Source organism: Serinus canaria, chromosome 4 (genome assembly GCF_022539315.1).
Source record: "Serinus canaria isolate serCan28SL12 chromosome 4, serCan2020, whole genome shotgun sequence".
Classification (NCBI taxonomy): domain Eukaryota; kingdom Metazoa; phylum Chordata; class Aves; order Passeriformes; family Fringillidae; genus Serinus; species Serinus canaria.
The window spans coordinates 7,808,506-7,835,864 of record NC_066317.1 but is presented as its reverse complement, the minus strand read 5'-3'; the positions used below and the strand labels follow the sequence as shown (position 1 = coordinate 7,835,864).

The 27,359-nt window shown below is 36.8% G+C and overlaps 1 protein-coding gene across 5 annotated transcripts in view; it reads right to left on the bottom strand.

Moving 5' to 3' along the window:
• Nucleotides 1-906: 906 nt before the first annotated feature.
• Nucleotides 907-27,359, bottom strand: part of PCDH10 (protocadherin 10) — a 36,152-nt gene continuing 9,699 nt past the window's right edge. For 2 of the 5 annotated variants that reach the window (XM_030238895.2, XM_030238896.2), the window contains 4 exons: nucleotides 20,718-21,023; nucleotides 7,098-7,193; nucleotides 4,828-4,902; nucleotides 907-2,545 (listed from right to left, as the gene is read on the bottom strand). In XM_030238895.2, coding sequence (XP_030094755.1) covers nucleotides 4,868-4,902; nucleotides 7,098-7,193; nucleotides 20,718-21,023 — 437 coding nt within the window. In that variant the 3' untranslated portion in view covers nucleotides 907-2,545; nucleotides 4,828-4,867. Of the gene's footprint in view, nucleotides 2,546-4,827; nucleotides 4,903-7,097; nucleotides 7,194-13,041; nucleotides 13,824-20,717; nucleotides 21,024-27,359 lie in introns of those variants that run through there. The other 3 variants (XM_030238898.2, XM_030238899.2, XM_050973525.1) reach the window with 3 other exon arrangements.

Below are 27,359 nucleotides of genomic sequence, written 5' to 3'. Positions count from 1 at the left end.
GTCCATGAAATAAAATGTAAAACCATTTCCTTTTCCTCCCAAAGACCAAAAGTCAACCATAAATTACAGTGTAAGTCTGTATTAAAAACTTACTTGAAAACAGGTTTCAGAATGGAAAGGCCTTTCTTGCTTTAAAAGCAGAAACAAGAATCTAGCAATCTCCTTTAAATGAAATATTTGTCACAAATTCCATGGCTTTTCTTCATAAAACAAATGAAGCCTGTAGGCAACTAAAAGGTCTGCTACCTAGAGCAGGGGGAACATTTCACTGTTGTATTTCCTCAAATCAATAGGTTTTGAAGTTGTTTGGGGGATTTTTGAATTAGGTTTTGTAGAACACACATTTTTAAAAGGATCTCATGAAACAATTTGTCCTTATATAAACATGCTAGGTGTGCACATTAAAGTGTTTAATGAGCATAGTATTTTGTTTGGGATATTAAATTAACAATGGCAGGGCCCAGTCCACTAGTTGTACAAAGGACTCGTGGAATTTGATCAGGAATGTTGGATTCCCTGTGCATATCTGGATCGCAGCAAGATGGTTTTCATACAGCTGATTTATATACTCCTATCTAATAGAAACTGCCATTAGAGAGAACAAAAAAAACCCAGAACCAACAAAAAAAATAAGAAACCCCAATTCTATTATGACATAGCAGTAACCTCTCACACATTCATCCCATGGCAGCATTGGTAGGGACAGCAGAATTCCTACATAATGGCATGATCCAAATCCCACTGCAATCAATGAAACATTTGCTCTTGTTCTACTTAATGTTCAATCATCAGCAGGAATTGGTTTGAATTTGGCTAGGCATTGGCTGGCAGCAAGGTGTGCTCTCATTTGCTTTCATTATTGGATGTAACAAAGTACAGTGGGGGGGAAAAAATCACAGCACAAAAAAAAAAAAAAAGAAAAAATTTTACTAGATTTTTACATTTAGTAAATGGTACTTAAACTCCATGGACATGAAAGTAGTTTTAAACTTTACCTTTGAAATTTTACTTTTTTTCAATATTTTATAGAAAAGAAACGCTCTAAGATACTGTTTCAGACCACAGAATTATTACAGAACATAAAGATTATATGCAAGGGCTTAATCCTTTTCCCAACAAAGATGGTGGCCAACACCATTTGAACTCCCATGGGAGAGGGGTCAGCTGAGAATGTGCCATGTTCCTAATTGGAAATCTCCTTTGTGATAAAAGAGTCTGGCATACACTTTGCCTTTGTAATTTGAATTCTATCAACAACTATTCCTAGCCACAAGAGAAATATTTTTAGGCAATACATTTGTATAGTTTCACAAAAACTATGTTAAAGAGAGATGTGTGGGTGTTTGTGTGTGTGTGTGTGTGTATGTATTTATGTATGTATGTATGTATACATATTTATGAGCTTGGGATGATTTTCTTAAAATACTTAACTTCACTTACATTATATCTTACATTGCAAAATGTACAGACACCCAGTGTTCTTTTTAACAACATATACAGGTGAATTTATAGAGCCTTAGAAAAGGTTTTTGTGATTCCAAATTAAAAACCATAGAAACATAACCAAAAGAATGGAGAGTGGTTTACACCTCTGATAGTACATAGCGCTCATTCGGGTAATATTGACAGCTGCATCTTTGGCATTGAAAATTCCTTACAACTTTTTTGACAAAATGTTGTTGCTTACAGCTTTTTTTTTTTTTTTTTTTTTTTTAAAACAAGAAAAACAGGATCGACCAAAATACCAATTTTGGGGAAGTACTATTAAAGGTTTATTTTATTTTTTGTTTTTAGCAAGGATAGCTTAGGAACCCTGAATTATCTTCTCGCTTTAGTGTATGGTGTAGACTGTATGAATCCATTTAAAAATCAACTAAGTTGTACCACGTTTTTCGGAAAATTATATATAATATAATATATATATATTTTATATTTATTTAGAAGCTTTGAAATAGTACAGTAAACACTTTGCAACACGGTGTATAAACTACAGAAATGTCTTTGATAATTTTGTGGGTCTTCGGATTAACAACATTTTTATGACCCACAGGTGAAAAGAACATGATCACAATCTCTCTTGTAAAGTTGGAATAGTTTGGGGAACACTTGAATCACACAAAAATAATATAAAACAGTCAAGTTTAAAACAGTGATATTGCATTTATAATGCACATCTCTTTTATCTGTACGATTGGCTTTTTTGTGGTGAATATAAACATCTAAAGGGCTCAGTGACATTTTGGAGAGAGAAAGATATATAGTGCTGTAAACAGGCACACACTGATCAGAGAGGCAAGATCAGTTGCCTCTGAAGTTTCTACAGTTCTACACATTTCAACTCATTTCTCAGGCCTGCTGAGAGCAATTAGGTCCTATTGTTGGCCAGGATGTCTCCAACAGCACACAAATCCTTCAGTTACACAGAACTGGATGGCCAAGATAATGAAGTTGAAAGCTGATGCTTTTTGTTGGTCGACTTTCTTTTGTGCAAATCATGCTGCTTCAGGTAAGTCCTGTAGAAGTGACTAGCATATCCTTTTCCGTGCTGCAGGAAAGAAAGAAAGACACTTCTGAGAGGAACAAAAACAAAAAAAAACAGTCTCCAACAGTTCTTAGGTTTAGGGTTTCTTAGGGTGTAGAGAAACAATCAAAACTTGTCACAAACTGACGCTGGAAATTCCCATTATAGCAAACAGTTTAATGTTGATTCACTTTTCAGAGAAAGCCTCTTTTTGAGGCTTGATAGCCTGAATACCAAATTTAATAGGCTATTTTATTATTCTGTCTTACTTGTCATGGCAAATATTCCAATGTGCCTGTACAGAATCAGTATAAGGATAAGGAAAATATTCAGACTTACAGGTGAAGTGTTACTCAAATGTCACAGGCTAATTTTTCCCTAGTTCAGCTTGTTTTTTTGAAGCAAGATCTAGAATGGCCCCTAAATTCAGAAGCTAGTTTTCCTCTTCTTTCAAAGTGAACCATTATCCTCATCACTAAATGACCCTTCAGTCTGGTTTGACAGATGAAAAAATGGTGCATTAGTGCTACAATTCAAATTTCAGCATTTACTGTCAGGCTGAAAATTAACTCAAGTTACACAGATGAAGAAGGTCAATGCATTAGCAAAGCCATATCCTAATCCACCAGCTGCAGTAGCTGTATTACCTCAAGACACTGACTAATTTAACTGTAATTGGGAGCAAAAGTAACAAATGATTTGTACCAGCATTCAGGAAGACCCCAGGTTAAATTCTGATCTCAGTCACACATTAAACCAATGAACTAACTCACTTGCTCAAGTATTATAATTAGCATCAGCACCATTCTTATCTGGTAAAACTTTATAGGGATAAAATCAGGTGTTACCTTGGCTCCAAATCAACTAAATCCCTACCTGAAATTCAGTCTGCTTCTCTGTGTGAAGTTTTACAGCTGAAACAAAAAAGGAATCTTAACTTTCAAATGAATCTTTGAATCGTGTACAGGTTGATACTTGCTTGGTTGGTGGCACATAAACACATCCAGTCTCCATTCCATTTAACATAAATATATCCATTAGCCATACTTATTTCCTAGATGTATATTCACCAGTAAAGGTATGAAATCTGGGTACTCTGGGTATCACAAGGAAGTCAGATTACTTACAGGAAAATGTTACTGTGGGTGTTGGATGTTGGTCTAATCTAGCCTGCCTATGCTACAGGGTGCACACAGAAAAAATGTGAAAAACATTTCTGCATAAGCTATCTGTTCAACATACACAAATTTGCCAGATGTGTAGCTAAAAATAAAACATCTAATGGATGAGGTTTTCAATGTTTCGGTTCTGTAGCAAATTAGTAGCAGAATTAGAAAGAATTTTTAAAATATGTTTTTTAAACAATGCTTTTAAGAATAATGAGATCAGAACCTTCATGATGCAGTGAATGATCAGATTAATCCAGTATCTAGATATCTTTTAAAGTATATTTTTTTAATATTACAAGAAAAAATAATTCCAATGGTAGTCAGCAAAAATAATAAAGACTTATATTGAATCTTTAAAACTTTTTTTCCAAAGTTCAGTCATAATTTCAGTTCTCTTGTAAATATTTAGACATAGCTGTCTAGATTGGTGTCTGCCACTGAGGAACTCACGCTGCACTACAGACACAGGAGGACTTTGCTGGGAGAAAGATAAACAGAGATGCAGCTGGGGCAATCACTGCTTTTATTCAGCACCACTGCCCCACTCCTGTCTGACACAGTGTACTGATGTGGCACCATCTCCCAGATAATGCAGAGACTGAGTTACTGGCTGTGCCTGGCCTTTTGCCATGTAAATTGATGCATTTTGAAAATTTTAATCTCCAGTTAACATGCTTATATTACAAAACAATCAAGCCCTTTTATAGCAATAACTAAATATTATGCATTAAAGTTGCAGAACTACTGCAACTCTCCCCAGCTACGAAAATTGTTGTACCAAATCTTAAAATATCCTCTGCCAACACATAAAAAGCATTGGATTTCAAAGGCAACTTTTGGGCTCTGTGTTTGTTTGGCTTTTTTTCTGGTTCTGCACAGAAATTTCTGTGCAGGCAAATCTCTGCATGTCTCTACCAGTTTCCGTCTTTTTACAGATGGGGAATATAAATCAGAGAGGTTAAATGGAAAGGAGGATGGACTCAACTCAAAAAAGAGAGCAATGAAAGTTCTGACATCTGCTTCCAGTTCTCTGTGTGTGCATGCATGTGTGTTCATAAATAAGCTTTTAAATAACAAACACTAAGCCTCTCTGTATCACAATTTCTCCATCTGTAAAATGGGAATAATAGTGCTTACCTATCTCCTAGAGGTGCAGGAAGGTTTAAATCACTATTCTTTATAATCCACTTTGAGATCCAGAGATGGCAAGTGCTATAGAAATGGAAGTATCACAGTCAGTGTAAGAGCTGGAACAAGAACACCATCATTTCTGGTGCCTAATATCTCCTCTGAGATCACAGCTCTCTCTTTCATCCCTATTTTATCACCTGTTCCAAACTCTCAAACTAGTACACAGGGAACCTTCAAGTCTGTGTGAGTATGGGTAGGCAGAAAAAAGGCTTAAATCACAAGCAGATCCATAATTCTGATAATGTAATTGTACTAATTGTACATATATTCTAATACTATTTGAGGTGAGCAAAATGATTAAAGATTCACAAGCATTACAATTAAAATTCTTAGGGTACAGGATTTGTGCTGTATCGATCCTTCCCAGCATTACAGTAAGAGTACTTAATGCATAAAATTTATCTGGAATAAATAAAATAAAATAAAATAAATAAAATAAAATAAAATAAAATAAAATAAAATAAATAAAATAAATGGAACAAAATAAAATAAAACAAAATAAAATAAGATAACAACATAAATAAAATAAAATAAAATAAATAAAAAAAATAAAATAAAATAAAATAACATAAAATAAAATAAATAAAATAAAGGAATAAAATAACATAAAATAAAATAAAATAAATAAATAAAATAAATAAAATAAAATAAAATAAAATAAATAAAATAAAATAAAATAAAATAAAATAAAATAAAATAAAGATCTGGCAAAAATACATTAAGATTCAGTGGTTGCTCAATACACCCTAATAAGCCTCCCATCCACAGTGAGCTAATTCTGTGTAGACTGATAAAAGAAGACATGTAAAGACATCAGTGGTAGTTGAACAGAAAAAGAAATTAAAAACACTAACACAATAAACAGGAAAGAGAAAGTAAAGTATGCAGCAATTATTCCTAGCTTGTGGAACAGAAATGAACAGAAAATACTGTAAAGCCTCTGTCTCTTCAATAAATCTTCCTTTCACCCTGCAAATCATCCTATTGCATCCCAACTTGATGTTGGATTAGTACTTTATAACTGTGAGTACTGGCAGCAGTATTTCCTCTTATTGAAAAGCCTAGAAGGGATTGCCTGTGCTGGGAACACCTTCAAACTCTCCAGATCAAATTTTGCTCCTTCTTAGCAGTGCTAGCTACTCTAAAGGGGACAGAGAAAGGGCTCAGTGCTTCCCTCCACAGCTGGCAACCCAAGCAGCAAAAGAAAACCCATACTAAAAACTCATCCTATACCTTTTATAACCATTGTCACTTTCCCTCTGGACTATGTTTAAGAGCTCCATAAGCTCCCACAGCATTATTTCTGCTCTTAACAGAACAACTGCTGAGTCCCCCTAGAAGTGCCAACAGCCTAAAGATCCAAAGGAACTGCTAGATGATCAAATTTCCAAAGAATATAAAATACCAGGCATGCTGTTGCTGTTACAGATAGACTCCTGATCCCCCTTCACTTAGGAGAAAGATGACATAAACCCCTTTCTTTTAAATCAAAACACCCTGCAACAGCAGAAGAGGGGTAAAGCCACTATGTAAACTCTTTTCTTGTTTCAGATCTGCATTCCTTAAGTTCAGACAACATCCAAGCAATTTTTGCCTTTCACATGTGAGTTTTTGTGCAAGCACTCAGCTCACTGCCTTCTCCTGTGGGTGCCCTGTACAAGCTGTGTGCATCACCACAGCACCCAGACCAGGCCTTCCCCACAGAGCACAGCAAGTGATGAAGGAGCACAGGATGCTGTAACCTCCTGCACATTCCCTCAGAAACAGCCCAGCTATTCTGGCTTCCCTGGCAGTGAGCAATAATTTAAAAAAGGAGATCATCACCTCCTATGCGTTACGGCAAGGTTGGTTTTAAATCTGCATTGTTAGTTTTAACTGTCCTTTATATTTTGATGCTTTGCCTTACAGTCCACATCCTAACTGTAGCATGTGAAACATGGGTCTTCTCTGAGTCCCATCAGCTTCACCAGAGCCAGAAAATGATAATTCTAGTGATCAACCACCCAACCAGACTGCAAATTCAGTGTTCCTGTTCTAAATCCACCCAAGCAAACAGAGACCGAGACCTAAGCAGTGGTAGAATGTATTCTGTGAGAAATAACCTGGCTGTTCCAGTCAGCTTGGAGTTCAGCAGCTCAGATATCAGCAAGTCTGTTTTTTGGAAAGAGGTCAACAAGTGAATGGGAATGCAGAGTGAACTGCCATAGCTCCCTCACCCTTCGTAGTGGTGCATCCAGGTAAAGGGTGAGACACACGGCTGGGGCTGGGGCTGGGGGATGTAGGATGGGGATTACTCTGCTGCCACCCATGTTCTGTGGATAAAAAAGCATTCCAGTCACTGCAAGTCTCAATTCAGTATATTCTGCAATCCAAAAAGTCTTTTTTTTTTTCTTTTAAAAGTGATCTATTAATTAAAGAAGTTTGCTAAAGCATTGCTAATAATCTTTTATAAATATTCCATTAATGGCATTATAAAAAGAGAGTGTCTTAAACAGGCCAATAAACTTTGGTGCACAAATATGAAAGTAACATTTTGCTCATATATCTTTTCCTCATGAATTAGTTCAAGGGGAACTTTTTTCCTTTTCTTTCAAGGCTTTAGTGCAGAGATTTTGTCCTTCAAATCTATATATTCTGTAGAGAAATCTTGGATAAAACACCTTGCATTCCAGATGCCCATGTTTAATTTAACACAATAAATGTGGGTTTAACTTTTTACACAACTAATGTGGGTTTAATTCTTTGCACAATTAATGTGGGTTTAATTCTTTGCACAATTAATGTGGGTTTAATTTTACACAGTGTGATACTTTTGAATTCTGAATTATATCAAATAGTTCGGGGGGGGGGAAAATGAAGGAAGATGGAACATACTTACTTTTGCATTTGAAAATATAGATAAATAATGAAATAAGATCAAATCTCTAATGTCAATGGGTCTGCTGGTTTTAGTGGCCACTGTCTGTGTGCTTTAGGAATGTGTCTGAGGGGTCCTGAAGGCCACTAAAGGTGACAATGAGACCACGTTCTGCCTGCCCCATTCTGGCATGTGACAGGACAGGCAAGGCAGGAGAAGCTCCTGCACATGAACCTCAGTAGCCCCAGGGCAATGCCTGATGACAATATGGCATTCAGTATGGCTGAAATGTTCCTTCTGGCACCTGCAAAATCCTAGATAGAAATATTGTTTCTAAAATAAACCGACAGCATTTGGACTGATGGGTACAATTACCCAGATTTCATGTGAAACAAGAAAACCAATTGTGAGCACCAGGTCTTCAGGCTGTGAATAAATTAGAGTAGGCCAAAATGCAAAAGTTTTTATTGCTGCACTGAAAGTTTTCTGGAAGCAGGCTTGATTTTAGCTAAATAAATAATCTCCACAGGCCATTAAAATCTTTCCTTCATTTACTTCTGGAACAAATATGATTACACAAAAAAAACCAAAAAAAAAAACCACCTGTCTTTTTTTTTTTTAAGAAAAATATGTAAGCACATATATTGTGCTTTTCTTTCTCCTTTCATTGAGTGCATACATTTCCATGTCCATATTCATTTAAATCAGTTCAAGAAAGAAGGATTCTCAACCATGCCAAAATTTGACAGTGCTGGATGCTGCACTGACCATAATGCATTAAACCTGACAAGTAGTGTTACCTACTCCAGAAAAAGGGGGAGAGAGGTTTGTCCTTTGCACTTAAGTACAAACCTGCCACTTTTCACATTTGGACATCATGTTCCAGGCCAACAACAGATTATCATTATTTTTAGAAAAACATTTTTGACCAAATTGCTGATTTACACATATCGCCACTTCTTTTAGCTTTGAGATTGGAAAATACACACCTTAAGTGCATTTAGGTATTTTCAACGTTTGGAACATGCAACTATTTTGATATGGCAAGTGAGATGCCTGACACAAATGCTGACACATCATCACAGCCACTGAAATAATGTTTCTCTGGTGCTAATAGATGCTCCGAGATTTATTTGCTACCTGGACTTTTCTAATCCTCTGGAAAAGAAAAGGATTAAAAAAAAAAAGAAAAGAAAAGAAAAAGCTTTGCAGTTCTTAAGAGCAGCTACCCAATTCCCAGTTCATGTAGGCAGTGACCTTAATCAACATGTGCTTTACATCAAGCACATGACTAAGAGGGATTGACTTTTGAATCAAGCCCTGGATTTTGTCATCAATGTTCTGCTGCACACAGGATACTTTCATGTGCATTTGATTTTCTGTTCTAAATGCAGAGAATTTTTCTTTTCCACCCCCAGCAACAGCCAGAGGCACAGGAGATGTCAGATTTGATTTATCTCTGGTTCTGATTATTTACTACCGAAACAATGCTTTTTAGTTACTACAACTCAGCAGAGAAAAGCACTAAGCTGTATTCTATAATGCACCATAAAAGCACAAAAGACCTTTTTTTCCACAAGATACAGTGGGAATAGAGCTTCTTTGTCTTTCTGTACTATTATAACCATAATATCTACCCGAAAACACTGAAGATAATACATGACATCACCACTAAAGAGAGAGAATCAAAGAATATTTAAATTTGCAAGAGTTCTTATAATTATGTACTGTGTTAAGGCCCATTAAATAACTCCCAAATTCCTCCTGATGTATGTCAAACTTAGAGCACAGAGCATATTCCCTAAGACTATTTCCAAATTCTCTGCAACAACTTATTCTAATTGCATACATGTTGTAGTACCAATTCACTATAAGCTAACAATTTTGGTATCATGCTTAGTAAAACTCCTATTTGATTCCTTCCTTAATTTTTTTTCTAATAAAAATTACTTATGTGTATGTATGCAACAGCAATTTCTTCTCCTCAATCTTCTTTTCTTTTTTCTCTGTTTGTTTTTGTTCCTTGTTTTTCAAAATTCACCACTTTTATTGCCTTCTTACAAAATCTGCAGCACACATTTCTTTCAGCTGACAAGCCTGAAAATGAACATTTCAGTTTGAGGGTTAACCAATGCAGAACACATTAAAGGCCAGCTACAATGTGACTTAAAATTTTCAGAGCCCTGGGGAGAAGAGGAGGGATATGAACCATTCCTCCTAAATTGCTCATAAGTGCCTCAGTTCCCTATAGATTCCAGGGAGAAGCAGACATGTAGATCACCATTTGGTGGCCTTCAGAGGTGTCTAAATTATTCATGCAGGGTTTGGCCTGAAAGAATTAAATTTACTTGTTCTTACATGAAGTAACATGCATTACAGCATTACATCAGCATCACACTATGAATTCCTGTCCAATTTATCTTTGCCATGATGTTTTTTTCCAACATTCCTCATTCCTAGCAGGGATTAGCTGGCATTAAGACCTGACAAGTATGTTCCCACTCTTTTTCTGAATGTTTTATTCTCTGTTTCTAAAGCACACTGCTTGTCATGAGCAGTAGACCCTCTGATTTCAGGGAGTCCTTCCCAGTTTACCAAGATAAAACACTTAAGTGTATCAAAGGCTTCTCACAAGCCTTTCAAAACTTCTCTTTTTCAAAATCACATATTGGCTTGTTTCTATCCATAAATGAAGTTTGGCCATCACCATTCTTTAGACTTAAGACTACCAGAATGGAATGATTTATACCCACAATATTAAAATTTCTCAGCCATACCCAGCAATCTACGTGGGCCACAGCATGTGAACATATTCAATCTGCTTTCAGGAGTGGTCCCTGGCACCTTGTCCCAGACTTTTTAGGGAAAAAAGCTGCTTGACACAGGCTAAAGACAGGCCAGAGAGTGTGAAAGTACAGACCATGACCTTCCAGTGGTGGTAAGGATCCTGTTTAAATCATTAGAGCAGCCATAAAGAAGAGTGGAAGTACAAAGCACACAGTCCTTTATCTCAAGTGGAGCAGAAAAAAAGTTATTACTGCATCTCATTTGGAAGGTAGAACTTTTTTAGATCTCAACTCCTATCAATACTCACAGCTGTGTGCAGCTCTATTCAATTGTCATCTAAATTCCAATTGAGCATAGATGGATGTTAAATTAAAGCCCAAACAGTCAACTCAAAAAGTCACAAAGTGACAGAATTTTGCTCTGACAAAAGATGAATTCACACTATCAGCATCTATAAAACCCCTTATGAATAAAGAAAGGTTGTGTTCAAGCAGTTTCATAATGGATCTTTTTCCAGGGCTGAATGCAGCTGTGATGCTGAAGGTGAAAAAGATAAAGTCAGAAGACTCAGCTCACTTGCAAAACCAGGAGTCTGTCATCCCTGTACTTCTTTGGGGGATCTACTCTGCATCCTTTATTTTCCCTTTCTAAGCCACATTACTTCTGAAGACCTGTAAAAATGTCATATAAAATGACAACCTTTACACATATGAGATGGGTTCATGTGTATGCAAAAAAATGCAGATTTACTCTTGCAAGTACTCATACAAGCATGTGATTTTCAGGCAGAATCCAGGAACTAAATTCTGAAAATTTGCTTCTCCATGTCCACTGTATTTTCTGTAACCAATAAAGACCATTTTCCTTAACAAAGAAAGAAATCAAATTACCTCAGAAGAGTTTGGATTTTCAGGGAATCCACATCATATTTAATACTTCCAAAAGGGATTGAAGGTAGGTATGAGTTATTGAAGTTAAAAAATAATATTCCTACTGTATCTCCTACTTTCTTTCCAAAAAGGTACCCAATACCTAATTTTTCACTCTTCTGACCTCGCCATACTGTGTTTCTAAAACAAATATATTCACAGCTACTTCCCAGCAGCAGTCATCAGCCTACTAGCATGGCAATGTGGATTCTCAGTGGTTAATGCCCAAATAAAGCTGTTTACAGGCTTGCCAGACAAACAGCAGCACCGATCCCCACGGCGTGCTCGTCCGAACGTGATCAACAGATGCGCTTCCCCATCTCACTGCTTATTTGTTGCATTCTTTAAAGGGGTTTTCCCAGTTTTTCAAACTTAATTCAAGGCAAGAAAAAGTAAGAAAAAGGAAAGGAAACCCTCTAAAAATTAAAGCAGTGGAAATGACCATGGAAAATCACAGTTATTGTGTACAGCCAAAGACCCAAAGCAAGGGATAATTGCCTCTGCTCTGCAGGCCAAGGAGTTCCTTGGGCAGAGGCACGCAGAGAGGAATAGATTTGCTGTGCACAGACCCAGGATCAGGCACACCCTCAATTCTCCAGCTCCTGACTGTCACAGCAAGGAGGTTTTGTACATTGAACAACAGCATTTATTTATAATGAATAGAATTCTGCCTATCAAAAATAAATAACTTCAGTGCCTTTGAAAATTTTAACTGCAAACATCCCCACGCTTCCCAGATGGACCCATGTCCCTAAGTGGCTAAATTACTTTTGGCATAGGATGTAAATTGATGGGACAAGAGGTATTTTGGAATTTTAAACCAGCATGGCACACTAATCTTAAAAATTACTCTCAAGTTTCAAGCAACCTTTCTGCTAGGTTTTTCAAACCTCTTCATACTCCACTGGTAGGAACACAGAAAATGGTATCTCATTAATTTAAAAAGAAAAAATCTCCACAGATGGTATATGCACAGCACACATAAGCACTGCCAAAACTGACCTAAATGAATAAATATAGCAGCAGTGTGACATAGCTGAGATACACAAGACTTCTATGCAGAACTGGCAAATACAGATTTTTCAGCCATTAGGGGAAAACAAGCAGTTGAAATTCTGTATTTTTAAGACTAATTAAAAGTATAATTTCCTTTCAAATAAAACTCACTAATTTTTTCTAACTTTTTCAATTACTTTCCTGCACTGTAGCTGGAAAGAGCTCCAGAGTTATCTAAGATAAAAGACATTATGTAAACTCAAGGACGGGCACAATTTTTAATCAGTATTTTCTACAGCACTGGGTACTGTTAATTTTTCTCCAAGACCACAGTTACACAAACAGATTGAAGCAAAGAGCATTTAATAGCTATCACCTGTGCTTTAAAACTAAAAGAAGAACACATATTACACTTTCTTATATTCATTATTTCTATAAAAATTGATTAAAATAATGTAATTTATAGGCTTTATTGGGCTACAGCCAAGTTTTCTTTGCACATTTATATATTTCCTTCCTAATCTGGCTTTCTGAACTATCCATTTTCTTTCTATTGCTGTAATAATGCTCTGTAAGTGTTCTTCCCCTTGAGCAGGAGCTGCAAGAGGAATATATTCAGAAGAAGAACGTGAACCAGTCGTGAATGTAAGATAAAAATACCTTTCAGAAGTTATGCAATAAACACTGAACAGTTGAATCATCAGAAGTGGTTTACTCAAGATCATAAAGAACCTACTATTATGAGTAAAAGTACATCAAAGTCTCACTCTCACTCAATTATATTGTAATTAGCACACACATTTAAGTTTTATTTAAGGTGTAGGAGGTTTTTTGAAAGATTTATTTACCTAACAGGGATGATGGATCTGAAGTGGCCAGCTTGAGGTATGAGGAAATAAATCTCAGCATTTCAAATACAGCAAATATGGGGAATGCTCTACTAGAGTTTTTAGAAAAGAAGAAAAAAATTCCATTAGGTTTCTTAGCATTATTAGATGGTGGCCCTTCAACTCATGCTCTGTTCCTGCTGAGCAGTTCTGCACATGCCAAGCCACTCCCATCTGTGCAGAAATCAGAGCTGTGGCCTGTCCCAGGGATAAACCCCTGAACAGAAGTCAGGAGCTTCACTGTGGCAGGACAGCCACATAGCTTTAACTCTTTTTGACCATAAAACTGTGTTCTTCACAAAGAAACTTCACAAATTCTCTGTGCTCATTCATATAACTTGTTTATTCAGGCCATTAAAAATTGTGTTTCAGTACAACTTTTTTTAATCCAGCATGAGGATGTTTTCTTCTTCGACCAAGAACTCCAAAATGCACATGCAATTTACTGGAGCTCATTTCTTGGGTTTTACTTCTGTTCCTTTTTTACTTCAAGTGGGTGCAAAAAAAAAAATCACAAATTGAATTTAAAAACCTATTAATGAAGGGATCAAACAGCTCACAAATTTATACCTGATCTGTATTAGAAATCACGTAGGCTAATTTTAAAAGCAAAAATACAGGCAGCCCTCATTTTTTAAAATTAATCAAGTGTCCCATTCCTAAAAGCTCTTCCTGATGTTTATGTAAATGGAAACTATTATGTCCATCAGCTGTGATAAAACTATCCAAATAACTTCCAGAAATGAGATGCAAGTAAACAAAAAAGTGAAAGAAATGTCTTCTTCCATCATATTCACTGCACCAAAGTGTAATTCCTCTTTTTTTTTTTTTTTTGAAAGTTGTTTCAAGACAGTGAAGACTTCTTGCTTTAAACATCTTTTCAAATATTTATGTTAAACATCAGCAGAAAATGTTGTGTTACAAATCCTGGCATACAGAATTGGGCCTTTATGATCCCAACTAGATCAAAATACACAATAAATATTTACATGCACTTTTTTATTCCTTTGAAAAATAATCAAAGGATTGTGAGGCACTTCTTGTCCTGCTATAAATACATGAACATTTTTCTCCTCTAGGTCATTTATTCTAATCTAATTCAGGGATGTGGATAATAACTAGAAGTTAGACTGTGCTTAAAAGGCTTTTAAAAGCTTTTAAATTTCATTTATAACCCAACTTGAGTTGGATAGATCAAGCTGAGCAGGTGAAAAATATTTTGTGGGATGAAATCATCAGATTTCACGTGCACTTTTACAGAAACACAGGGACTTGTGCTGGGACCAAATCGTGTTCAGACCCTCCTGGCATCTCTGCTGCACAGGGACTCAGTAGCAGCCCACGCAAAGAATCCCAGGCATGGGATGAGGCCAAAGTTAGATCTCATTTCTTTGGATGACACTGAGAAATCTCACCCAAAACCTCTGAGTCTGCAAGCCCAGAACTATGTGCACCTATCAAAGGGAGGGCTGTTGTTTAGAAACCATGCCACAGGAATCAGAATGGCCAAAGAAAGGGATTCTTTCCCCTTTCCAATTCACCTTGCTTAGACACCAGCTCTTTGGGTAAGAGACCAGCTTTTTTATCCTCTGTGTCCCACCTAACGTGATAAAATCCTCATTCATCCATGAAATATGTGGATGGTGGTGGCAATACTTTCTATGATAATGATTCCTTTTCATCAGTGAGGATGAAAATGCCTGAGTGTATGCAGAAAATGTTGCAGAGCTAAAGAGGGGGCTACTTTAAAACACAATCATTATTCCAGAATGCCTCCCTGTATAAACACTGTTATTTCATGCAGGAAATTGTGCCCTTATGTAGTTTATTTTAACCTGCTTTCAAAGGAGATGAAGCTTTGCCAAAATAATTTTTTTTGTGTGAAATAAGTATTTCTACATAAAAAGTTCAGGTCTTATGGCAATTTTTGACTGGTTTTGTATATTGAAAAATCCTAACCTTTTAATAGGAAGAAAATTTATTCTATTGCTAATGTCAGCATGAAACTTCAGGGAAGCCCTAAAGTATTATAAAATTATTGCCCATCTAGAATGAACCAAAAGTTAGATTTTAAAAAATTAAAGCTATTTCTTATTAATCATAGACCAAAATACTCCTGAGGTAGATTTAATGGTGCTATTTCCACTGCTATCATCTCAGGGCCTTGTTCAAAGTATTAGAAATAGAGCAGAATCAGACTGATCAGGTATTCATGTGGAGATAGTCTCTGCTATATATCCTGTAGAATCTGGTCCAACTGAGTCTGAATCTTGGATTAGGGGGTTTGATAACTATAGTAATATTATTTATAAAAATAATGTCTTATATAACTACCACTGAAAGAAAAATTTGCTATAAATGGTTAGAATAGAAAATATGGGAATTCTTTAAAAGCTACATTTTATTTTCCTCACAAGTGTTATTTCACTTATTTCCTCCAGTAAAGTTCAGAATTTCTTTCATGTTTTATAAACATTCAAATAATTATAAAAATTTCTTTACTGTCTGCAGAAATGCAGAGTTCAAACCATATGGATGAACAACATGAAGTGTTAGTTGCACAGCAAGAATAATATGCAAGTTAGGAAAATCCTGGAGTCACTCTATGAGGAAGATGTTTTCAAAAATCCTACAATTTACTGATCCCATCGTAACTTTATAATTTTTATGCATAGCATTAACATAAAACTTACAGAAATAAATATATTCTTCCAAATATATTAAGTATGTGGAAATTTACTTACATTACATTTTGTTCAGAATAATACATAGAATAGGTATGTCTATGTGGAAATTGGTGTATGAGCAAGTGCAATGGCTTAGACCAGCAAGGTGAAAATTTGATGATGGAACAAAAAGAAAATATGATATTTGTGTACTTTTCTCCATAACAATTTCTAATACAGCTGCTGTTTTCACTTAACCAGGCAATGGCCTGAACCTCCAACCACAAAGAACCAAATTCCCAAATTACCACTACATTAAGCCTTTATTTTCAACCATGCTGCATAAATTCAACAGGTTACCAATTTGGCATAAATTGCAGAATCATTTTATCAAATGTCTATGATCTCTGTGTATTTTATCAAATGGGGGTGATCAGTTCATGACCCTGTTGCCCTGCAGTTGTTTCTCTGCCTTGCTGCTCTCTTGCTGCTGAGCCCAGCGAACAAAAGCAAGCAGTTTACTTCTTCAGTTCTCATGCAGCCTCCTTCACTCCCCATCCCCACCACAGCTTGCCTACAGTAATTAGTCCTAAGCTTTTGATGTGACTTTGCACAGTCATTTTCAGCATTGTTGCTGCTGTGCCATGTGTTTCTATGGAATGAATAGACTGTCTAGAGGAACACAGTGACACGATCTGTGTAGGGGTTTTGTAGCACTTTTTTCAGTGTATTTTCAATTCAATTCCCTTTTTACAACCTGGTATTTTATTTCCTTCTTGCTGGGTTTGTGCATTGTGGGAAACTTCTCAGGGAACTATTCCACAGTCTTTTTTTCTCAGGATGAATTCCAATTTCTCATGCTAGTATGCATCACCTTCTTGATCTTTTTGAAGGTTCTGCACTGAATGTACACGTTGGAGAAATCCCAGAGCAGACACACTCCTGTGGCACCACGAAAGCTCCACCTGGAGCTGCCATCTAACCTCTGGAGCCATTGACTAAGGGCACAGCTCCAGGGACTGAGCTCCTCAGCATTCCCAGTGTGCTGGCAGGGCTCTGCAGCTTTCCATTCCAGAGCCAGCTACCTGGGAAGCAGAGGAGGCTTGCCCACACTTCACTGCACATCAGGGGTATGTTCTACTTGAGAGCCAGTGCATCCAAACCCCTTCATGACATCTGCAGACACTGCCCCCTTTTTCTGATTGCTGTTTCTAGGTAATGATTTTTTTTTAACTCCATGGATTTCTGCGTAAACGCTTGGGGGACTCTGCTTCTGCTGAAATGTTCCATTTATCCTCATGATTTTTTCCTCTTGGGCACAGAGTCTGGTAATGCTTTGCCCTATGACAACACTTGATTATTTTAGGAGCTTCTTCTACTACACAGAAACTGTGCTAAAGGGATTTTTTTTTTTTGACAATTCAAATACATTCTATTGATTAATTCTCACTCTATCAAAATTCTAATAGATTGACAATCTTCCTGCATTACTTTCCTGGCCAGATGCCAGCTACCTTGTTCCTAAAACCCCTAAATTACAAATGTATGTCCTGTGCTGAGGCTTCTCTCTAATTTACAATGTTTTCTAGTACATTCTTAAGTGACAAACACAACTCCTGACATTCTTTGGTTACTAGCTCTTGTTAGAAGCTGAAAATTAACAAAACAACATAATAAAATAACATAACTGACTCCTTTCTCTTTGCTTTAGTAAATTGTTTCAACAACATCCTCTTCCATTTTTCACACATTTATTTCAAATGGTTACCTGGGAAGGGTGCCTTCCTAGATATGCCTGCCTTTCTCTGTCCCTCCTCAGGTAAATACAAATGCAAAGAGAGTTTAGAACCTCTGCCACGCCCTTGTTCTCACTAACTGCAGCTCAAGAGACTCACCAGTTCTCTCCTACCTTGCTACACCTGCTATCTTGAAGTTGTGTAAATTGTTTCCATGCCTTTGGCTATTTGCTCTAAGGGGTCCCTTTTGTGTTCATTAATTACTATCCTCAAAGTCACTAGCTAGAATTTCTGCTTTTTTCTAATCATTTAGTTTAGAATTTTTTTTAAGACACCTTTTAAATTCAATTTTTTTTTGCATTCTACAATACACTTTTTATTCTTTGCTGCTCATTTTTCATATGACCACTTTCAAACATGCTTCAACGTTTTATACAGTGTTTTTGCTTAATATGAGGGGTCTGTTTCATACATTTAAATTATTTTTTAAAAAAGTCAGTCTGCTGACAAACTAATTTTGACATGGCCATCTGTGTTAAGAAGTTAAATTTAATTTTATTTTTAATCTCAATTAGCTGGTGAATCAACTAAGGTTCCTCCTAAATCAACTTCCTTTTATATACTTTTCTTACCTTATTCATTTAACACATTATTAATAATAAATTATTTACTTATTTTTATAATTAGAGCTCACTTTCTTTTTGTTGTTCTTTGCTAGAAAATTATAATCTAAAATACAAAAAGAAACCCAAAACAAAATAAAAAAATAACCCCCCATGAAATAAGGGAAAATAAACCAGAGAAGCATTACTCTTGTTTTATAGAAATTTTAGTTTTAAGGTTCAAAAAAGAAAATCAAAACTAAATCTGGATTCTCAGGTGTGTATTATGCAGTAACACTCATTTATATTGGTTACTTCTGATATTTTACTTTCAATTCCTTATGCTTTTGTGCCAGGAAAGTGCAAAATGTAGATCAATGTCTCCATATAAAGATATTGTTGAACAAAACTACTTGTGTTAATGTTACAAAATTTAAAATCCTTAAACTATCAATAAAACAAGTGTGTCACTGCTCTTTGAAATTAAACTCCCAGGCCTAGAAGCAATCAGAGCAGAAGCACCATTGTGGTGTCCCCAGATCCCAATCATCACTGCAACATCCAAACTGCACCAGAACCCAGCTAGATGGTTAGACCATCTAAAGATGCTACCAAACTTGTGAAATTAAAATTAGATTTTTGACTGAGGTGACAGTGATGAAATCAATGCTGCTAGATGGTGCCTTAGTGCTGAGGAATGTTTTGTAGAAATAAATGATGAAAGATCAGTTCAGCAAAGACTGAAATTTGTTAGGCAGTACTGAAATTTCACACCGGTCTTTAGAACATGACTGGGTGATTGGCACATGATATTTTAGCCCACACAAAATCAGCTGATTGTCTCAGGACAGGTTTATAGGAAGGGCTTTCACAGAGCAGAACTGGTAGTCAAATTTAAAGTTGTCAGTAAATTGAATCTAAAGAGTAGAGTGGTAAAAAGACCTCTCTTAAAAGAATGAAAATACCAGGACAGCCAATTTAGAAGGGAGAACTGAGCTGTCTGTGCTATGAATGATCTGTGCCAAGATCTTCACATATCAGACTGCCAGCCCACCACCCCTCAGAACAACTAAATGCTTTAGGAAAACAAATAAATTAATACCATTCAGAGAGATTCTTTACTCTTTTACCCCCAATCTGCTGTCCTAGAAGACCTCTGTTGCTTTAAAAAAGGGTCAATAGTGCATTGTTAATGTCTTTGGCTTATATGGATGAGATAAACATCATAAATTCTCTAAGCCAAGGAAATTAAAGTCTCTAATAAAATACAGAATGCATCAAATAGAAGGAAAACGACAGATCAAAGTGCTATTCAAGGGTTCTACAGCTGGCTCAGACTCCAAAAGGAATCATGAAGGTCTCTGAGATCTATCACACCCTTTCATGCCACTTAAACATAGTCAAAGGGTGACTAAAGAAAGAGGCAAGATTTTGGAATGAGACAGGAGGCACAGAGGAGCCAGACAAGAGTCAGTACTTCTAGGCTGAAAGATGATCAGACTGAAGGCTCTTCTTTCCAAACTATTTAAACAGCACTTCAAAATAATACACATACTGTTTATTCACAAGATACTTCTCAATTATAAAAATAAGCTCCTAGAAACTCTCTCAATTAAACTCTAGTCATAGAAAACACTAGCCTGGCAACACCAATGTTTAAACCATCTACTGAAGAAAACTTTGGAAATAATCCAGCATCAGAAAACAAAACTGAGCAACTTCCCTGTGGCATTCGCATTCTCTGAAAAAACTCCTTCGCTCAGGATTTTTCTCCTGAAGCTGAGAGGACTCGGAAAAAAGGAAAGCAATTTTTATCTCATTTGCTTCTCCTGTGTTTTACTCATGTGGAATGTGTTTGGGGATTGTTTACCCACTGGTGATTGTTTCATTGGATTCTGGTGTGAGTTCTTTTGGCTCTTGGGCCAATCAGGGCCAAGCTGTGTCAGGAGTCAGGAGTTTTCATTATTATCTTTTTAACATTTTGTAAGTATCCTTTCTGTATTCTTTAGTATAGTATAGTATTCTTTAATATAATATAGTATCATAAAGTAATAAATTAGCCTTCTGAGAACATGGAGTCAGATACACCATTCCTGCCTTTGTCGGTGCAACCCTACAAATAGAATAACTCCCCCACTAATATTAGCTGACACTTTTGTTGCTGAAAATGATGTAACACTAAAAACAAGCAAGATTTTGTATTTTTAAAAAAAGCACTGAACAACGCCTTCTTCACTGGTGCCTGAATCCAACAGAAGCCATCTCCCCCCCATTCCTAAGATTGTGCTTGTATTATTCCTAACATGAAAAGAAGAAGAGCTAATTTTTGTTGCTGCAAAGGGAACCCTTCCAAGGAGCTTTTTGAACAGTACTTACTCAAATATGGTGGTTTGTAAGGCGCTCGTGTATTAGACAGCAGTCCATCGAACTCCTTCCTCTCCAGACTGTTGTGAAGGGCCTTCTCTTTGCCAAAGGTGGAGAAGGACCTTTCTGCCCCGGGCTGGGCTTCTGGTGTTTCAAACACTTCAGTGTCTGGAACGGAGTCCATGCCAGGTACGTGCAGATTGCTGCGGTAATCTGCAGCTTGGCGTCCATCGGATGGAACAAAGGAAGGCATCCAGCACCGATCTGAGTGGCCCAGTGCTTTACATTCCTCTGTGCAATTGGAGAAGAGATCCATGCCTGCAAGCACGAAAGGAAAAGAAACTATAGATATAAGCTTCAGCATCATGAACAACTGCTGACAGATAAGAAAGATCATGCCAAGGAAAGAGAAGCGGAAAGAGAAATGCCATAACAACTTCTCCTGCTAGTTTCATCTTCTCAACAACAACACAAAAAAGAAATCTAGTTGCCCAGTCATCAGAAGTCAAAGACACCTTGTAACACACATAAATAAATGCCAGAATGTCACACACACACAAATGCCACTGGAAGAAGAGCATCAGAGGCTCTGTCTCAAAATAACTTGCAGATCTCACTATTTGAACCAATTCAGACAAGGTTCAAGTCCGCTTGCAGGTCGATATCTGCGGTTCACTGGTTGAAAATACCTGCTTAAGAACGTGCAGGAATTGTTTCTACATAAATGTGTCCCTGACCAAAGAAATTGAAAGTCTGGACTTAGAAATCCCAGATTTAATTTATGAAATGAAACATTAATGAGTCCTATAAAAGAACTATCTGTGCATACATCTGTATAGAGATGGAGCCTATTGATATTAAAAGCAGATGTTACAACGTAGGAATTGAGCTTTCCAGTGATCAGGAGAACTTATTCAATCATTACATCACTCTTTCAGAGACAGTTTTCATTGCTGCAGTAGTCCTTGCTATTATCAAGTCATCCAAGAAATGGGACAGAACCCTATAATAAAATACTGCAATTAGCAGTACAAAGGCAACTGTAGTCCCGAGTGATGTGGCTGTGGATACTATAAAAAAAATTGTTAGTACTTCCCCTATGTAAGCAAACAATTATCCATGCCAACACCAAACTGCTTGCTTACAAATCCTTTAATGCTATTAAGATCTCAAATGACAAGCTATGCTGCTTTTGACCACTTTCAGATCAGCATTCCAAAGGAGTATTTCCTGGCTAAGAGTCATCAAGTCATTGCATTATACTTGAGAGGAATAGTGTATGAAATCACAGGGACAGAGTAAAATAAACCAGCATCTCCAAGCTGGTTTGGCCTGGTTTTGGGTGGGATAGACTTCATTTCATAGAGTTCCTAGCAGTTGACACAGTGTTGCATTTCAGATTTAATATGACAATAATATTGCTAACGCAGTTTTTTGGTAGTTGCTCAGTAGTACTTACACTAAATCAGGGACATTTCAGTGTCCCACGCCCTGCCAGTGAGGAAATGCAGAAGAAGCTGAGAGGGAGCATGGCCAGGACAGCTGATGGGAGCTGGCCAAAGGGCTATTCCATACCAGGGAGCATCATGCCCACTATATAAACTGGGAGGTGGCAGGGAGGGGCCAATCACTGCTCAGGGCTGGGCTCAGCATCAATCAGTGCCTGGTGCAAGTATAGCATGCATCATTTGTCTTCAATTTCATTCCTCTCTCTCCATTTTGTTATTATCTTTATTTCAATTATTAAGCTATTCTTATCTCAGCCCACAACTTTACTTTTTTCTGATTCTCCTTCCCATCCTAGGAGAATGAGCAAGCAACTGTGTTGTGCTTAGCTGCTGTTTGGGTTAAACCAATACAGTCTTCATCATACTAAAAAGCAGAACAGTAAAAAAAAATAAAACCTCCTTTTCTTGTACTTATAAAGAGAACTGAGCATCTCAGGTGTGTATCAAAACTGAACTAAATCTGTTATAAACATTGCATTTACAAGCACTTCATTAGAATTACAAAAGAAATATAACACTACTTGTAACAAAACAGGAAAAAAAACTGAACAGCTGTAATATAGAAGAGAACACAGCCTTAAGCTGTGCCAGGGGAGGTTGGGGTTGGACATTAGGAGGAATTTCTTCGCAAAAAGGGAACAGGGAGGTGGTGGAGCCACTGTTCCCTGGAGGTGTTTAAGGAACGACTCAAGGATGTGCCTTGAACTTTAAGGATGTGGCACTCAGTGCCAGGGTCTGGTTGACAAGGTGGTGTAAGGGCACAGGTTGGACTCAATGATTTCAAAGATCTTTTCCAGCCTAGCTGATTCTTGTAATAAGATTCACGTAATGTAGCTCATTTACCAGGGAACATTGTAAAGAACTGGATTAGCCTGATCTCCAGTGTGAGGATTAGTATTAAGAATTCTACCACAGTTTTGAACTCTAATTTGAATTATATTAATAATATTTATGTAATATCTCACACTACAAAAAAACCAATCTCTTCAGAAAGGAACAATGATTACGAGCTATCAACAAGTGCTTGAGTAAGAAAGGCAATCATTTAGACAGAAAAAAATCAGGAAATGAGAAATAAAAGGTTTTTGTCTCAGATTAATCTCACTTTATAATGACTTTTTAATTTTAAATTAAGCAATATACAATACCAGGTCCGGTTTCGATTAGAAGCTTGCCTTGATAATTGGCATGCAGAAGCCTGAAAATAAATTTCTGATCAGTGAACTGTTGAAGAATGCAAATGTGAACTGCAGATATGCTTAAGGAATCAGATGAAGATCATCAGGCAAGGAGGAAAACAGTGCAAATATAAATTCTGTAGTGGTAGGAGCTATCAAAGACTGAAAAGAAATATTTAGATGCAGGCTTTCCAGAAAGAAATTAGTATCTATATATCCGAAAGAAAAAGTTTTTTTGCCTTTCCAAAGATTTAAGGGACAATAAATATGAAATAGTTACAATTTTCAGACTTCTTGGCAAAGCTACATGTAAAAAACAAATAGCCCTGCACTTAATAAGAAAATTGCTACAGCTTCCTTTTGCTGATAATGTATCACTGATCATACTAATTCAACATTTCCTGAAAGACAGCAGGAGAAAGAAAAACTTAAGGGTAAGCATTAAATTATTTTCTTTAGTCCATGGGGAGGGAAAGATTAGAAAAATATTTAGTTTACACATTCAAATATATACCCTTTTCTTCCCTTCATGGATCTTTATTTCACCTGGAAAATTACCCTCCATTTCACTAGTTTGTTCTCACATCAGCTGCTAAACTGCAAAATGTCTCTATCCAAATATTTTTTTTTGTTCCCTTTTGAATATTGCTTGTCTATTGCAGTGCACTGAATAGTATTATATAACAGCTTATTATAAAAGAGATGTTATAGCCACTATAAATCAGGATTCTTAATAAACAAAGTAATGAATGTAGGGGATATAAAATGTGAGCTTGTACTGCAAACTTTTTCTCTCTTTGAGAGGAGAACTTGTAAAAAGAAATAAACCAAATTATATACATTGGAATTTAAATATACCCTGCTGGAACACATAGCTAAATGTACATGCTTGTTTAGAATGGGAACAAAATGTTCAGAGTGGCAAGGGTTAGGAATTGTTCCAGCTTGAAGCAGTCACAACAGTCCCTAAGAGTTTAACAGGTGCAGTACCAAGCCCTCGGGTTTAGTATTTTGACAGAAAAGAAATTCAAATTAGCAGCTTATTTTCAAAATCCCTGGGCAGCCATGCAATTTGCACTGCCTGTGGTATGAATGCTGGCTATTCTTCCCCACCTTTTTCCTGTGGGTCATAGTATAGAATTTTCTGGCTCTAATTGAAAAACATTCAGCACACGGTTGGGGAAAAGTAAGGGCTTTTTGTTGCTTTCCAAGGAGGAAGGACATATCATGGTAAAGAAGTGAGACACTCAGCACAGAACTCCTTCATACCCCAAGAATCATGCTCGTGATTTATAACAAAATGTGCAGTAGTTTAACACTTCCATCTCATTTCCCTCACAAATCTAGTTTTATATATATATATATGATCCTGCTGAACTATCCATCATAATTACAAGTCCACATTAAAGAAAAATGCTCTGCATTTTTATTTTTTCCCTTAGTTATGCTGTTAGACCTTGCACATACAGAAAAACGGAGATTTTAAAGGTGACTCTGAATGAGGAATTTCAAATGCCCTTTGTGGATACAAACACAGCACAGTGCACTGAGGTTCTGACAGGGATCAGCACTGCACTGATCCAAATGCAGCACACACAGAACAACTTGTGGCAAAGGCCACCAGCTCATTCCTATTTTATTACCAGGGGGGCTGGCTAGTGGACAATATGAGCCCTCCCACAACTGTGACTTTGCAGATTTTAAATGAAAGCAAACCCCTGCCCCTCCCTCAAAAGCTGCCAAAAACTAGGAAAGGTGTTAAGTTTGATGTCTGAAGTACCTGAACTCAAGTGCTTTGAATCACATACTTGGCAGCACTGCATTTTCAAAGCCTGCTCCCAATTTCCTTCCTTTTCATATTTCAAAAGGAGAAAATCAGAATTTCTCCTTGAGTTTTAATTGGTTTTGTCGAGGCAAAAAATTAGTCCTAAACCCATTTTTAAGTAATGTGTCCTTCCTCAAATTAATTAAGGAGCAAGAAGCATACACCATGAGCAACAAGTGAACACTTTCATGTGCATTACTCAGTAAAAGATGCAACAAAAAATAAAAATACAAATTAAATGCTGATGAAATATTTTTTCCAATACCATTATTGAGAAGGCTTTTCCCCAATCTGTGCATTTTTTTTCCCCCAGAACCTTGCCTTTTACTTGGAAATAAATGACACTTCTGTTTCTCCTGTGCTAGTTAGATGCAAGACAGCTCTGAGAAGATCTGGTTCCCTAAATCACACCTCCCATTCCCAGAACAACTATCCATTTGGTTAGATTATCAATGAGCAAGTATCTCATTTCCCTGGGATTCATGTTTTCTATTGGTAAATAAGGATAATGATGCTAGCCTTCTTGGTAGCTATCTACTGCAGAATTGGACTCTATGAAACAGAGTTATTATCACTCTTTCTTGCTAAGTAATTGGTATGCTGCCTTGGATAAAACTGACTTCATCTGCATCAGAACACGAATAAAGACTCAAATATCTTCAATATTCAGCTCTTCCAAATCTCAGCTTCAAAGGCCTATCTGGACCAATGAGATGAGAACATTTTTAAGCATGCAGGCCAAGGAAGAAGAGGGGAAAAAAAACCAAACAACAAGAAAAAATAGAAGTAGCACTTAGCTTCAGTCAAAGCACTTTTCTAAGCCATTTTCATGTTCACTCTCACTTTATCTGAGATAGACTTTTTGCCCAAGTGATCTTCAAAACAGGATTTAGCTGTCAGTCTGCATAGGCTCAGAGGAAATACTGGTTTTCTCTGTCCCTTTACCACTGAAATTCTTCTTCTGACCTCTCTTATTCTTCTCCTTACGGACACTGAAATATTGCAGCTCTTCTGCCATAATGAACCCTCTTGGCATTCAGCTAATCTGTGCTGAAAAGGTGTGAGCCAGTGTTTCACCCTGTGCCTTTGCATTAAACCCTTACCAGTTCCCTTCATAAAATCCAACAGGAAAAGCCTAATTTCGGGTTTCAGCCAGTCACCAAGTAAACTGTCCAAAAACAGATCAAAAAATGCATTTTATAGGATATACAAAGCAGGATATTTTGGTGCATTTTACAGGATATACAAGGCAGTGCATCTACTTGGCTCCTCATTTTGGACATTCTTCCCTGAAGTGCCTCTGAGATACTGTGCCAATTCCATGAAAAAAAAGGGTGATACTGTGAAGGACTGTGCTTGGGAAAGCCAAGTAGCTAGTGAGCAACCATACGAAATAAATTGATGGCACAAGTCCAAATCTTATAGGACAGGTGTCTAATCATACAATTTAAATGTACACACATGCAGAGTATTAATTGGCACCCAAGCTGGCAGTTTCACAAGGGAGGCCAAGAAATTAATCAACCATGGGAAATAAACTAACCTCGTGCTTGAGAATTACTCCTAGAGAACACAGCTGAAATGCAGAGTGTTAGTTAGAGGTAGAAGTGTTGTGTGAGCTGGGTTTGCTCCATCACAAGTAGCAGCTTTGCTCTCAAACATTTTCAAAGGACAGCACAGGTCATTAGAACCAAGGGTTTGAGGAACCCCTCCTCTGTTTGCCAAAATCCTCCTGCACTGACTTCTCCACCTTTGTAAAGTTGTTTTTTTTTCAAAAACTCAGATTTCTAACCCAGTCAATGAAATAACTATTCAATCCACAAAAAAATTAGGATCTTGAGCATCTCACTCCCTGCCAAAAGCAGATGACAGTACTTTAGTACTTTGTCAGTGTTAAGGTAGGTAAGAATGTGGATAATTATGAGGCATTTCTGTGTTACCTTAATGGGAAAAAAAATAATCCCTTACATGCATCTCAGCACATTTAAAACATGAATAAATCACTTTTAAGAAAACATTTTGTGAAAAGGTGAACTATGATCTAATTCCAAAACCCAAGAAAACATTTTATGACATGTAGAGCAGCATAGCTCAGATTTTTTCACTAAATTCTACAAGATAAAGCTGGGGCAGTGTGATGGAT